This window comes from Caretta caretta, chromosome 3, assembly GCF_965140235.1.
Source record: "Caretta caretta isolate rCarCar2 chromosome 3, rCarCar1.hap1, whole genome shotgun sequence".
In the NCBI taxonomy this organism is placed as follows: Eukaryota; Metazoa; Chordata; order Testudines; family Cheloniidae; genus Caretta; species Caretta caretta.
Window position 1 is genome coordinate 122475504 of NC_134208.1, and position 16139 is coordinate 122491642.

The 16139-nt window shown below is 42.6% G+C and overlaps 1 protein-coding gene across 7 annotated transcripts in view; it reads left to right on the forward strand.

The window, feature by feature from the left end:
- Positions 1 to 9363: 9363 nt before the first annotated feature.
- The window catches only part of MAP3K4 (mitogen-activated protein kinase kinase kinase 4), a 142924-nt gene continuing 136148 nt past the window's right edge, over positions 9364 to 16139 (forward strand). For 4 of the 7 annotated variants that reach the window (XM_048844079.2, XM_048844081.2, XM_048844080.2 and 1 more), the window contains exon 1: positions 9366 to 9634. In XM_048844079.2, the coding sequence (XP_048700036.1) occupies positions 9552 to 9634 (83 nt within the window). In that variant the 5' untranslated portion in view covers positions 9366 to 9551. Of the gene's footprint in view, positions 9635 to 16139 lie in introns of all 7 variants that reach the window. The other 3 variants (XR_012667704.1, XR_012667705.1, XM_075126848.1) reach the window with 1 other exon arrangement.

Below are 16139 nucleotides of genomic sequence, written 5' to 3' on the forward strand. Positions count from 1 at the left end.
ACCTATTCATTAATGACCAATCCAGGGACAGCCTAAGTAATAGGGCTGGATGCTGAATATCTCCACTAGGGATTAAGGAGAAAAAAATTCTTCTTCCAAGCCATGGAATATCTGTGCATGCCTTGTAGATAGGGTTGACAACATTTCCTTATTACCCATCATTCCCTTATTTTTTCATCTCTGTACAACAAGATCGGGAGTTGCTGAGTGCTGCAAAAAGCAACAATAAATACCCCAGCGAATGAAGGTGTGTACCACTTGTTAATTATTAAATAATAATTAATAATATCGGGAAGAAGGGTGGCCCCGGGTGCTCAGAAAACAGTCCCTTATTTTTGAAATACAATGTTGGCAACCCTAATTGTAGAGGTGCTATTCAAAGGCCCCACTGCATCTACAAGGGATGAAAGAAGGATCTGCATTGTGTCAGCGCCTTGAGCCCCATTCACTAACCAGCCTACATGATGCTACGGATTGATTGGCAAACCAGTACCTTTCACACATACTAAATTAACTTTCAGAACTTCCATCTGTAGCCTGTATATTTGAATCTGTGATTACCAATCATAGCAGTGTAACATTATGATACAAATTCACAGAGTAACAAAAGTTAAAAGTAGCCACTTGCTTTTTAGTTTAAAAAACTGTTTACCATCAGAGACATAACTTAGTAAAATCCTCCCAGACGTGTTTGTGTTATCCACCATTTTGGAACATCATCAAAAATATTTCACTTTCTAGCAATAACTGTAGAATATAGCTATGAAAGCTAGGCTCAGGCTATATAGTATTTTAATATAAAAAATTAACAATGCTCACTAATATCAGCTTTAAAAAACTCTTTGTTTTTTTGTGTCAAAGAAAACATTGTCAAACAGTGACACAAATGTTACATAGAGCAGAGCTACAGTAGACAAGGCTAATTGTAGAACCATAAAGATGAACCGTAAAGTTGGGGGCCTTATTCTGGTTATTTTCACTCGCTTCTACATATTGTGCAATTAGCTCTTAAGTGTGACAGACTTTTAGGTATCTGCATTGCAACCTCTGCCAAATACTTATCAAAGCACCTGTGTAATTTTCTCCTGTAAACCTCAGCATAAGAATTCAACACCCTTTAGCTGGCAGTGCTGTGTCCCAAATTATGCTTAGTATCTCTTTCACAGCTGGAGGAATGAAGTTCATTCTTGGCCTGCTGTTCTTCTCTTTCCATGTCTAAGAGTGACTACAGAAGACCAAATAAAACAACCTTAGACTGAGATGAACTTTCATATGGATTTCATATACAAGGACATGATAGCAGATGTCTGCCGCATGTGTTCCAATGTGATATTTTTCAGCCATTTATAGCTTATTCACTCAATTCTTTTCAAATTGATCATAGATTTACCCCTCAGCTAGAACTATTTCCATGTCCATTTTTTATTTTTGTTTGTAGATTAATATCTATTTAAAGCCATTATATTTATTTATAAAATATAATTTCAATTAGATGATCATCAAAGAACTAAATTCCAGTTCTAAATTTCATTTCCAAATTCCAACACTCACTTTACAACAATGAACAACTATAGTGAAGGTATCTTGTTTAGCAAAACTTGAACACATTTTCCATTTTTAAAAATGATTTATGGCTGAATACAAGCCATATATGGCATTCATTGTTGTGTCCTCATACTTCTTACACCTGCCCACTTTTTGTTTGCCATCCCTGGATGCACTCTTTATGATTTAGGTTCCATTTCTTAAATTATGTCCACATTTTCACAAATAGGTGCAGGTCAAATGGATTGATGGAGGAAAAGTAGTGATACTTTCCCAAGGTTTGTGCAAAAAAATAAAGTTGCACACGCAAACCAAGGTCCACTCTCTAATCACATGAGATGTAAAAACCAAGATGTCACACAAAACAGAGTCTGATGATCTTCACAATATGACCCTCCCTCTCCTTTCTGGCTTGCTCTGATCATCTGTGAAACAGTTAACAAGGTTTCAGAGTAGCAGCCCTATTAGTCTGTATCCGCAAAAAGAAAAGGAGTACTTGTGGCACCTTAGAGACTCACAAATTTATCTGAGCATAAGCTTTCATGAGCTACAGCTCACTTCATCGGATGCATTCAGCTCACGAAAGTTAATTGTATCCAGTTTGCAAATTAATTCCAATTCAGCAGTCTCTCATTGGAGTCTGTTTTTGAAGTTTTTTTGTTGAAGAATTGCCACTTTTAGATCTGTAATCGAGTGACCAAAGAGATTGAAGTGTTCTCCGACTGGTTTTTGAATGTTATTATTCTTGACGTCTGATTTGTGTCCATTTATTCTTTTACATAGAGACTGTCCAGTTTGGCCAATGTACATGGCAGAGGGGCATTGCTGGCACATGATGACATATATCACATTGATAGATGCGCAGGTGAACAAGCCTCTGATAGTGTGGCTGATGTGATTAGGCCCTATGATGGTGTCCCCTGAATAGATATATGGACACAGTTGGCAATGGGCTTTGTTGCAAGGATAGGTTTCTGGGTTAGTGTTTTTGTTGTGTGGTGTGTGGTTGCTGGTGAGTATTTGCTTCAGGTTGGGGGGCTGTCTGTAAGCAAGGACTGGCCTGTCTCCCAAGATCTGTGAGACTGATGGGTCATCCTTCAGGACAGGTTGCAGATCCTTGATGATGCGTTGGAGAGGTTTTAGTTGGGGGCTGAAGGTGATGGCTACTGGCATTCTGTTATTTTCTTTGTTGGACCTGTCCTGTAATAGGTAACTTCTGGGTACTCTTCTGGCTCTGTCAATCTGTTTCTTCACTTCAGCAGGTGGGTATTGTAGTTGTAAGAACACTTGATAGAGACCTTGTAGGTGTTTGTCTCTGTCTGAGGGGTTGGGGCAAATGCGGTTGTATCGTAGAGCTTGGCTGTAGACAATGGATCGTGTGGTGTGGCCTGAATGAAAGCTGGAGGCATGTAGGTAAGTATAGTTGTCAGTAGGTTTCCGGTATAGGGTGGTGTTTATGTGACCATCACTTATTAGCACCGTAGTGTCCAGGAAGTGGATCTCTTGTGTAGACTGGTCCAGGCTGAGGTTGATGGTGGGATGGAAATTGTCGAAATCATGGTGGAATTCCTCAAGGGCTTCTTTTCCATGGGTCCAGATGATGAAGATGTCATCAATGTAGCGCAAGTAGAGTAGGGGCATTAGGGGATGAGAGCTGAGGAAGCGTTGTTCTAAGTCAGCCATAAAAATGTTGGCATACTGTGGGGCATTGCGGGTACCCATAGCAATGCCGCTGACTTGAAGGTATACATTGTCCCCAAATGTGAAATAGTTATGGGTGAGGAGAAAGTCACAAAGTTCAGCCACCAGGTTTGCCGTGACATTATCGGGGATACTGTTCCTGACGGCTTGTAGTCCATCTTTGTGTGGAATGTTGGTGTAGAGGGCTTCTACATCCATAGTGGCCAGGATGGTGTTTTCAGGAAGATCACCGATGGATTGTAGCTTCCTCAAGAAGTCAGTGGTGTCTCGAAGATAGCTGGGAGTGCTGGTAGTGTAGGGCCTGAGGAGGGAGTCTACGTAGCCAGACAATCCTGCTGTCAGGGTGCCAATGCCTGTGATGATGGGGCGTCCAGGATTTCCAGGTTTATGGATCTTGGGTAGCAGATAGAATACCCCTGGTCGGAGTTCTAGGGGTGTGTCTGTGCAGATTTGTTCTTGTGCTTTTTCAGGGAGTTTCTTGAGCAGATGGTGTAGTTTCTTTTGGTAACCTTCAGTGGGATCAGAGGGTAATGGCTTGTAGAAAGTGGTGTTAGAGAGCTGCTTAGCAGCCTCTTGTTCATATTCTGACCTATTCATGATGACGACAGCACCTCCTTTGACAAGTCAAAGTATCTAAATCACAGCTGTTATGCTTCATAATCAGCACTCCATTGAGATGAATAGGGGCTGTTCACAACTCTTTTGGCGCTTGCTCATATAGATAGCACTGCACTGGTTACACATGGTTCATATTTTGAAGGTTATCTTTGTAACCATCTGGAGACCTGGAAAAAGGGAGGGTTCAGATAACCCCGGGTGTTCAGGCTGCAGGAGACCATGTAGAATGTCAGAGAGAATTCTGCAATTGTGTTCACAGAACTGTGTAATCAGGTAGACACACTCAACACAACTGGACATAGGCCATACCTACGAAAGATATGGTTTCAGTCAGATAAAGGGGCAGGGTAGGCCAAAATTCAATATGTTCTAATGCTGAGATCCAGAGGATGTGTAAACAGGCAATTACTGCAGCGAATACATTGCTGCCACAAAATGGAGCAAAAAACAGTGCAATGAACTTGATCCTATGTGTGGAATCCTATCCTGCCATGGCAGGATGATGATACCCAAAGCAGAATAGCTAGCAATGTTTTACTGTACAGGCAATGGGCCCAGGGCCAGGGTTTTGCCCATTAAGATCATGCCACTTCATCCACCACCAAAATTCATATGCCTCCTACATGGGTAATGCAGTCATATTAATGGCATCAGCAACCCTGCACAATCACTATTTAGTACAGGAAGTAGAGAAGAATACCTTATCCAGTTGAAGTGGCAGGCCAATAATCCTAAGAATGTTTCTGACCTCATGTTACTATTACTAACAAACGCTCCTATAATAGAGATGACTTAATGGTACCAAAGACCAGCATGATCTGACATGCAGAATGTGGGCTGACAGTGTTTAGACAGAAATGTCAAGTTGACTGGCTCCTATTATAGCACAGCTGTTGAACGCTGCAGCTGAGCAAGGTCTAGCAGCTATTAGACAGGCTGCTGCAGTGAATGAATCACAGGGCTAACAGCTGATTGAGCAGACGTGTATACGAGATGATACCTTAATTTCCCACAGAGAGTCATATATTAAATGAATTGTAGATAGGCTCAAATTATTCCATGCTGCAGATTGAGGTTTATTTCTTAAAAAGAGATCCTCTGTCGTGCTATTATTGAACTATAACTACTATGAAAAAAACATAACTGTAGATGGCAGAATTCCCAAGTTTTCACATGGAAATTTGTCTTGGTACCCTGTTTGGACTCTGGGACAAGACAAAGATCTGTATAACAAATAAATACTGTCAGATGAGGTTTACTAGTTCTCAGACACAGGTATCATATATCCTGTACTACTCCACTGGATCACAGAAGAGCTGTTTTAATCTCTGACCAAGGAAATATGCAAATCCATTCTTCAGCATTCTTAACTAGATTTTGCACTTCAGTGCTTTCTAGTGCCTAATGAAGGTAGGATTTTGTTTACTTTACTTTGTTTCCAGTTTTTAAAACTTATTTATTGTGACTCTCTAATAGTTATGAGATGAGGATAACTAAACTCACAGTCACTCTTATTTTCCTGAAAAAATGTTTTTCAATGCATACATGAAATGTTCATGAGATGAAAAAAGCCCGACATTAGTCTGTGTAAGTGCATTTGGTTGAGATATAAGTCTTACCTTCCTGTGACTACCTGACACAGAAAATGAAATAAATGTTTGAATCTATGACCATGTTCAACTGAAGAAGTCTAATAAAGTTATTCTCTGACTTTACTTGTAGCCATCTAGTTGCTGGACATATATTTTTTCTTTTTTTAACTGTTTCTTTGTTAATATTTGTTGTGGATAGAGCAAACATATCTAATCCAGAAGTAACAAAACCATAGACATGTAGGCCTATCTGATGTTTGTGATGGCATGGGGAGAACTGACCCTATATGCCCTTAATACAAAGGATTTAAAAGAGCACTCAAGGTAGAAATTCAAATAGCTATTCTACAACTATGTCCCTATTTTTGTTACTAAGACAGCGTTGCCATCTGAGTCCCACAATTTCAGTGTATTTCTTGAAGTCCCAATTCCTGGAATGAAGAGATTGCATGAGAATCTCCACATTTGTTAAAGTAAGTTTCTAGCCCCCATGGTTGCAGAGAAAAGTTGAAAACATGAACTGCACCCTAAAAGGTCAAACAAGAAGGCAAATAGAAAGAATCTTAAATTTCGTATTTTTTTAAAATCATGATTTTTAAGCCAGTCATGGTATAGGGGGGCGGGGGGGCTAACTCATGATTTTTCTTTGCTTGAAGTTGGCAATACTGCAAAGAATACCTGAGTAAATTGAGAAAGATTAAAAAATCTCATTTACTGTTCCCTAAGCTTTGTTTCCTTTTTGCACTTCCTTCTGCACCAACGGTGAAACCAGACTGGTCAGTTTTACTTGTGGGACCTCATATATTAGTACAGTGTTGTGTCTGGAATCACAAACTAGCAGGGGAACATTTTGAATTAAAAGGAGAGAATACTTGTATTGAAAAAAATCATTAATATAATCTTATTCATATTAGGTTCTGCAGATCCTTGGTTTTTAAAAGCAAGCAAAGAAAAATCAAACGTGAGGCCTAACCTATGTATAGATTTCACTGCTACATAGATCTTTAGGTCACCAACTATGCCACATATCATGGCTGAGTGTAGATATACTTAATGGCCATCCATATGTGAAAAAACTCAGGAACTCCATGCCCTTACTGCTTGAGCTAAAAGAGAATATCCAATAGAAGGTCACACACCTTGTTTCTTGTGGAGGCCACCAGGCACACACCAGGGGCTCCCTGCATTCTCTCCCCTCCCCCCATCCTAAGTTCCCTTTAGGCCACCTTCCTATCCCCCTCTATTTAAGCAACTCTCTGGAATCCCCACCTCCTCCCTCATGCAAGGGACTCTGTGTGCATCACCATTTCTCCCTTCTCCTCTGTGCCAGGGGCTTCGTGTGCCCTCTATGTCCCTCTCAGACAAACAGAGAAATGTAATCTCTCAAGTTGAGTGTGACATCCCACTTTGCTTGACCACTCAGCTGAGGCAGTAGAATAGTCACAACATGACATTATCTCTATGGCAAAAGGTGGCATCAGAAATTTTTACACTAGATAATAAAATCAGTGTGATTCTAGTAGACTATTATGGTGCTATGGAACTCAAAATCTTCCACAGTGACTGCTAAGCATAACCACATCTTTGCCTGACAAAAAATACCCAAGGAGATGGTATCAGAATATGATACCACAATACAATACACAAAAATTCCAACAGTTTATGTATAGCTACAATTTTTGTCACACAACATCTAGTTCTTTCTATCTGCAGCAACCAAATGTACATATTGAAAAATAGTACAGCTTGTGAAGCAAGCAATGTGGGAGAGACCCATACTTCCATTTAGAGTACATGTATTTCTATATACTGGATAAAAATAAGGTACTTATTTATTGGGTAAATAGGGTAAGATTTATAATGTCAATTTCTTTGCTTTTCAGTGCTTTGGGTTTTGTTAATGACATAAATTTTAGTTGTTACATGACAGACTTACAGACTTACCTGGCTTTTGAAACTGTTTTTTGTTTCCAGATTTACATATTTGAGCCAGAGAATCTTTCACACTCATTCACACTCATTCACTTCAGTACTGCTTTTGTTAACTGTATCATTTTACTTTGGAAAGTATACAATGTGCACAGTAATATTCTCTCTTGATGGTGAACTATCATAATGATAAATGCAAGTCTGCATAAATCCATTGATCTGGCTCCAGACATTTGGCATTGGCTATTTAACAAAGCTGATAAATTTATATTAGCAATATCTTCTGGATTATTGTTCAAAATTAATTTTAATACAACACAGAAAGATTCTTACTAACATAAATAGTACATACTGCTTAACTGTGATTAACAGGTCAAGTATTTTAAACGTACTGAGATATTTCTCTTTGACTCACAGGAACATGTCAATAATTTTACATCAATTAAGAATCTGTTGTAGAGTCTGGTGCAATATTTGTAGGATCTTAAATAGATTTGCACATCTAGTGTACGGTTAATTTCATGGAGGATCTTGGCATAAAACAGTGGCTCTCATTCTAATCCCCTATTTTTTGTATTTCATCCTACAAAGAAATATAATATATACCATATAGATATTATTCCTGGGTATAGGAAGTGGAGATGGTGATACAATATGTAGCACTCTTTCTAAATCAGTACTAGTGCTAGGGGGCGCTGCTCTGCTTTCATGATAATTAAACGTGGAAGGCTTGACCACCCAAAGTGATGAACCATCTCATGGTTCTCTCCATGTTAAGGGTGTTAACCTATGTATTCTAGCCAAGTTCCAGTTCAGGAAATTGCATTTTTCCTTCCTATATTCCATCTATAGTTGCAAATGGATAATGTGGTTCTACTTCACTTTTTGTTCGAAATTGGTGGAAAATTCTGCAGTGGGCTTTAAAGTGACCAGATTTCCAAAATGAAAAACCAGAACACCTATTGCAGGGGTTGAGCCTGCAGAGGATAGTTTTGTTGACAGACGGTGCACAAGAAACTCTGTCAATTGAGGAGAGAGAATTAGGTGATTGCTTCACCCCTGTCAAACTATGCACCTCCCCCTTCTCCTCTGCCATCCTATCCATTTGACGACACTCTACAGACCAGGGTTTTCTACAGAAGTGGGGAGGGACTGATAACATCTGCCAAGTCTGGTGAGAAGTGCTCCTTGAGGTGCGTATGTGCCTAGCCAGCCTACTGTAAATTTATCTGACAGCCAAAAGCTGTTTAAAAAAGCAAGCCCCCCCCCCCCGTCTCCTCCAAGGCCACTAGAATAGTCAGTTTTCAGGGTCACTTCATGTGTTTGTTCCTGGACAACTCCTTGAGTGATTCCTATCCCTGCCTCCCAGGGCATGGGGAGAGAGCTTAATTAATGTTCCCAGCATCCATTGTCTTCCTTAGATGAAAGGATGCTGGTACCACGTCCTTGGTATTAATTCAGTATCACCATCCCTAGGTGTTAAAAAACAGTCAGACCCCCCCCCCTTCTTAAAAAAAATCATGAGATTTTTACAAAGTAATGAAGGGTGGGTTCGTTTTATTTGACTTCCGGCTTTTCAACCTCAGGGTTGAGGTTTCGGGCTTTTCTCTGTAACGGGGAGAGCTAGAAACGTCCTTTGCCCATAGCAGAGCTGAGCGTGTCCCCCATCTCCTGACCCCAAAAGCTGCAGCCTGCGCGCCTCAACCCCCTTGCGGGAACCGGGGCGGGGGGGGGCGGCGAGGGCGATTAGGAGAAAATGTGGGTCACTAAAACTAACAAACAACGTATTTATCAATGACATCATCATATTAACTCTCCCCCCCCCCGTTCGGTCCCCCCAGCCTTATTGGGATGCAGGCGGCCCTTTGGGAAAGGCTAGTGACAGCTCTAACATCGCCCCACCCCCTCCCGCTTCTTTCGCTCGGGGAGGCGCGAGCGCCTGTGGTTGCCCTTGTCCCTCGGCGCGCGCCGTAGCGCTGCTCCCGGCTTCTGCCCCCTGGGACTGTTTGCAAGATGGCGGCCGCGCGGGCGGCTCTTCGCGGCCGGATCCCCGCAGCCGGGTAGAGACACCTCCCCTCCTCTCCTTCCCACCCCCCCCCCACAACGCCGCTCCGCGCCGGGCTGCAGACAGGGGCCCGCTGCTGCCATGCCGACCTCGGTGCATGCATGAGAGACGTCGCCGAGCTGCTCCCTGCTGCCGCCGCCATGGAGGAGCCGCCGCCGCCGCCGCCGGGGCTGAGCCCGGGGAGGTCAGTGACCGCCGCTGCCAAATAACGAGCCTCACACAGACAGGGGCCCGGCCCGCCGGTTGCCACATAGTGAGCCGGCCTTCCCGGCCGCCCCTGATTCCCTCCTCGGGGACCGGAGCAGCTACCTGCCCCCCCGACCCACTGCCCCCTGGTGCTGGCGCCTTCGTGATCAGCACAGGCGGGGCAGCCTCCTCTCCCCTGCGGGAGCTGGGAGCCGCTTGCCGCGCATCGCTGGGGCGTGGATTTGGGGGCTGCCCACCTCCCCCGGCCCGTGGCGGGGCGCTTCCCAGCGTCCCGCACTCCGCTCGCGCGCGGCTGCACTGGGGATTTTTTCCTCCTTGGGTGGAAAAGCCGCAGCTGCGGCTGCTTCAGCCGTTCTGCAAACGGCCCCGGAGGAGAAACTCGTTAGACAGCAAATCTCTCGCGGCGGCTGTGGGGAAAAGCAGCGCTTTGTGGGTAGATCTGTGATCGTTCAACACGCACCGGAGCAGCAGGAGAGGATGAGGGTTCTGAAGCATTCACAAAAGAAACAGGCGTCCCCGTTCCCATCTCCCCCCGAAAAGCTTTACAAACTGGCAATGTTTTATGGAGGTGGCACATTCCCTGAGATCAAAAAGGAGAAGAAAACCCATTCAGATCACTTATTGTTTTTCAGTGAAGGAGGCACAGGGTGACCTATCCGTGCCGACCGAAATATAGGCATGCAAGAAGGTTTGGGGATTTTGTAGCTGTTCTGGATAAAAATAGGTAGTTAGATCTCTGTGGCTCTTAGAGAAAACAGCAGTGTCTCAGAGAAAGCACTTCTTCCTTAAATTATTGCTTTTGGCAATGTTGCAATAGATAACTGATAGAAGAAAACATTTTAAAACATTATCTACAGTCTCAAGCTTCTTATTACTACCTCTGCCTGCTGAACATGCTGAACTCAAACTGGCTTCTTGCAAGTCTCCATCTCAGCCCCTCTGAGAGATGAGTATGCAAATAACGTAATGTTTTAATGATTCCAACTAGCTGCAGAACTGTTGCATAACTTCAAGTTATTAATTCCCTAGCAATTATTTCTCTCTTTAAAATAACATCCTGTTGATACATTACTTCTCACCAGGAGGCATGCAGGAAACATTCTTTTAAAACCCTTCAAGTGTGTACAATTAGTAACATAAGGGGAAGAGTCAGGCACACTCCATCTCAGGTGCACTGTAAAGAAGAACTAAGTGCAGTCACATTAATGAGATCCTTCTTGGATGTTGCTAGTGACTCTTTTATTACTGTAATGTGTTGAGAGGGACATGGTTATTTACCTTTAGATATAGTTTGGACTAAGGCTGTGAAGTTGGATGGCAACTAGTTTGGATTTGCTTTAATATCTTTTAAGTAAAATAATTTTTAAAAATGTTGTCATAAAAGCCTGTGATTGTTAATATGTTAATAATTTTGTCTCATACTAATTCACATTGACATTAACAGGAGTATTATGCTCTGTAAATGCAAATAGGACAAATGAATTCAGAAGTTTCCCAGTTTCTTTTCAGAGGTCTTCTAATAGTAGCAGTTCAGATTAAGCAGAAAAAGACTTAAAAACAAAACTGGTATAATCAAGACCCCAAACTAAGAGTCAAATTTAGTGTCTTCATGTACAGTAGATTACTTTCCCACACGAATAGAGCATGCCCGTGCATTTCCTGCTTAGGGCCACTTCTGACCTCTGGTGGATCCTGCTTATTAAAATCCAGTTTATGTGAGCTGGATGTGGGTGTAGATCAGGGGTGGGCAAACTTTTTGGCCTGAGGGCCACATGGCGTTTCTGAAATTGTATGGAGAGCTGATTAGGAGAGGCTATGCCTCAAACAGCCAGGCATGGCCTGGCCCCTGCCCCCTAGCCAACCCCCCCTGCTTCTCACCTCCTGATGCCCCCCCCCAGGACCCCTGCCCCATCCACCCCTCCTTGACTGCCTCCTGCCCCCTGCTGCCCCATCCAACCCCCCCTCCTTCCTGACTGTCCCCCCCCCACCGGAATCCCTGCCCCCATTCAACCCTCCTGTTCCCCGCCCTCTGACCACCCTGACTCCTATCCACACCCCCGTCCCTTGACCACCACCCTGAACTCCGCTGCCCTCTATCCAACCCCCCCTGCCGCCTTCCTGCGCTGCCTGGAGCACCGGTGGCTGGCGGCACTACAGCTGCAGTGCCCAGAGCACCAGGCTCTGCAGCTTCGCTGCCCAGCAAGAGCTCGCAGCCCTGCCACCCAGAGCATTGCGCCAGCGGCACAGTGAGCTGAGGCTGCAGGGGAGGGGGAACAGCAGGGGAGGGACTGGCCGGGGGCTAGCTTCCCAGACCAGGAGCTCAGGGGCCAGGCAGGAGGGTCCCGCAGGCCAGATCCACCCCTCCCCTTAGTTTGCCCACCTCTGGTGTAGATAGTGTGGTGGCAATGCTTTCCAACAAATGAAAATTAAATACTTACATTAATTTTTTCAGAGTGGGTAGGAGGTGTCTCAAAACAATTGGGTATTCTTAGTTTGTATAGTGAAATTGCCTGTTCTTCACTGTAATTCACCTCCATACGAACTGTAGATACTGACTTACCTTTGGAGTAAAATGATTTCCATAGTTCTATAGGAAACTTATGCTTATTTTTTTAAAAAATGAACAGAGTACGCTAAAGTTTTTGTAGCAGAATTACAGTGGATTTAAACATTGCTGGTACATTTAGACCTCAATCTCACAATCAGATTTACGTGGGCAGAGGTTGAAGTTGAAGAACCCTGTTGAAGTTGGTTAGACTCTGCACAGACTCCAGAGTCTGCCCATATGGATCTGATTGGAGCCTTTGGTTTTGAAAACAAGATATTTTAAATCAGTGCTCCCTTCACTTAATTGTCAAATTTTGTGTTTAAAATGTAGGGTTTTCGCTAGAATATTTGAAGGCCACTTGATGACATATGACACAAACTGAGAACTTCCAGTCGAGTTATAAGAGCACAAAGATGCTCTCTTACCGTTATTACCGGTCCTTCAGGTTTGTGTTGAGGCACATTTCACTGTTGTGCTTATACTGTACTCTCTTTTGGAATAAACAATGAAGTGAGGCTCTGTGCATTTTGCATAAACAATACACTTGCATTTATAAAATATAAGTTGACCCGTTTTGTCATTTCTGAAACATTGTCTTGGTCTAGCAAACTACTGAAATAAATCAAGGCTTCCATAGCTTGTCAGAGCATAATTGTAGCAATATATTTATTGGATCAAGATAAGCACACAGTGCAAAGTCACATTTTGTTTGAATTACATAAAATCAGTATTTACAACAAGATACTCCAAAATATTTGATTGAGAATCCTTCTCCAAAAACAATATTTTCTCCCAACCTTTCTCCTTCTTCCTAAAAAATACCACTCCCTCCCCTCCTCCCCCTCAGAATAAAGAGTTTTTGAGCAAGAGAAAAAGTGAATGCTGGGCAGACTGGAGCACTTAAGAGCATCAAGTGAAATCATGCTGCTAGTGGGGTTTGGGCAGGAGTTCATATGTGGTGGCTTGTTTGATTTTTTTTTTTTTAAAGACAAATGAAATATGGTTGAATTAAACTTTTAAAGGTAAAAGATGTGCATACTTATATGAATGAGAATACTTGTTCAAAGTGTTCAATTGCTTAGCACTTTTTGAGAGTTTAGAAGCTTTGGCTGCAGGTGTTAAACTGTTAGGCCCCAATTACCAGGTGTGTCCAAAAACTGCCTGGCACAAAATCCAAGATAGAGGAAAAGGTGTCCTTAGTTCACCTGTACTTTGTTGATTTGCGTGCCAATTTGGTCCTTGGCAAAGGGGAGAACAGCCTTAGAGATTCCCTAACTTTCACTTTGTTTCTGTAGCCCTTTTTTCTCCTGTCACAGCTCTGGTGCCAGGACTTGGGATTGGGTGGAGAAGCAAGGAATAGGGCTGCCAATGAGGCATCTGAAGCTGTTGTGCCAGCTATGTACCATGTGGAGGCTGGGAAACTTCCCAGCGATTGAGCTGCCAAATTTATTGGCCATAGGGCAATGATGAATTGAGTGCTTAATCTATTGGGGAATCTAGTGTTTTGGGAAGTCCAGTGTTGTTTCATGAATTGAATTCAGTATGTTTCTCACGCTGATAAATTACATTTGTAGGACTAACCAAGTTAGTCTCTAAGGTGCCACAAGTACTCCTTTTCTTTTTGCGAATACAGACTAACGCGGCTGTTACTCTGAAACCTGTCATTTGTAGGACTGATAGTGAAAAGAATATAAAACTAATTTTCTATTCCCGATTATATTTTCAAGTGGAAAATTAATCTGAAAGAGCTTCATCTATTGTTTTTCATGTATTTAAAGAGACAAAAAATACTCCACTTTTATATACCATAGTCTCTTGTTTACATGTTCGAGACTGGGATCAGTGAGTGACTGTCCTCACCCGCGCGCCCCCCCCCCCCCCCGCCCCAAACCACACACATATGGAGTGCTAGGTGAGATGTCTTTGGCATTCATAGCAACAAGGATTAGTTTGCAGAGTGTGGCTGCTTCAGTTGTTTTCATGGTTGTTAATTAGTGCTTTCTGTGTCAGGGTTGGTTTTATTGTTATGTAAGCTGGTGATGTTGGCCCTTGTGGAATGCAAGCCATGCTGTTGTGAAAAACAGATCCACTGACTATAGAAGGAAAAGATTAGGGGTATACTGGTAATTTTTAATCTAATGAGTAATATTAATTAGTCTTCACACTTTGCTCCCTTGAAACCTGAAAATTTAAAAAAGTTCCATCCAGACATATCCTGTGAAATATTTTTATACTAACTTTAAAAATGCATAACTTTCTTCTTTTTAAAAGTGCATTTTTATTTTTAAAAACCCTCTTACTTGAATATTTAATATATTGGCTTCTAGAAGATATTAGAAGATACAGCTAGCTCAGCTTCTTTCTCCATCTCTGTGACTTAACTTGTTTTACACACACAAAACACTTTCATTGCTACATAGATCTGCAGAGCAACAGGTTTTCAGCATTTGTCCATAAAACATGTTAATTGCTTTAAAATTATTTGTTGCTTGCCTGGCTTGATACATAAGTTCTGAATTAAAATACTTTTCAGGAAAGGATTGAGGAAACCCATCATGTAGTTTAGAATAAAGAAAAACTAGCATCTGTATTATATTCTCTACATGGGGATTGAAAGCTTTACCTGGCATCTTTTATCCAGAGGCAAATGTGGAAGATATGGGTGACTGGCTCAGTGAAGTATCAGGGCGATGCCTGATGAGAAGCCCAGACTCTCTCCAGTTCCAGCTGCTGGGAAAGGCAAGAGTACTGGGATTCTTACCAGGGTGCTGCCCATACTCCTTACTTGGGGCCTGACATTTCAATCTTATTAGTAGGGATTAATGTGAATCTACTTTTACACCACCTACACTCTTACTGGCTGCTGGAAGAGAGAAGCTTTGTGTCTTTTTAATAGTGATAGTAGATTCTTCTGACTTGTGCAGGAGTAGGTGGATCTCCCATTACCTTAGCCTTCTGACTGTTCCAGGGGAATTAGACAGTTTCTGCTACTTTACCCCTTTCCTAGCTGCCTCTTTTTTTGAAGGGTGTGGGGTGGGGACTCTTCTCTGGAGAATTACTTCAGCGCTTGACTTCTCTGTTTCTCATAGCTTTCCCAGGCAACAACAAAATGAAAGTGACTTAATCTGTGTCTGTTTTACTGTACCTACTGGGTTCTTAGTAGCAGCTGTGAAACTGACCCGTGTTTTGTCAATTTTATTTTTTCTGCTCTTTGGGTTGAACTTTTACATTCTTCCTCTTTTTTCTTGACTTATGGTGGCATATAGTGTACGGACACTGCATGCCCAGCTAGCATGAGTATTAACAGCAGTGTAGACAATGGGGCACTGCTTAGGCGTGTAGAGTGTCCTAGGTGCCTGAACCTTAGACCATGCACCCTACATGGCTCTCTATAAGCTTAAGCAGGGTCTCCCATGTCTACAGTGCTAAAAACAGCACTGTAGTGTCCCACTCCCTTCCCACTGCCAGAGCCTTTTCCTGTTGCCTGCCCTCGCTGGAGTCTTTTGCTGTTACGTGTAGCACCACAGTGACTAGTGTGGATGCAGCCTACCTTTTACTGCAGTGTGTAGCTACATGCGGCATTATGTAGGGTACAAGTAGACCAGGTCTAAATCTGCAAGAATTACTTTAAAGGTTCTGGCTTAAATGAGTACCCATTTGATAACAATTATCTCCTGGCACAATCCACTCCTTAGCCTATCATAGTCCAAATCGAAAGGAATTGTCTAAGGAAACAAAACAGGCATAAGAATTCAGATTCTGGATAGCTAATATCTATACACTGCAGAGGACAACTACCTATGCATGGGCGTGAAGCAGATAGAAGAAATCAATGGAAATAAAAATGCAAGATTTGCTGCGAACCAGCAACAATCAATTTAATCAGCAATGATGCATCCAATATAACCTGCATCCCAGAGACCTGGCTAGATGG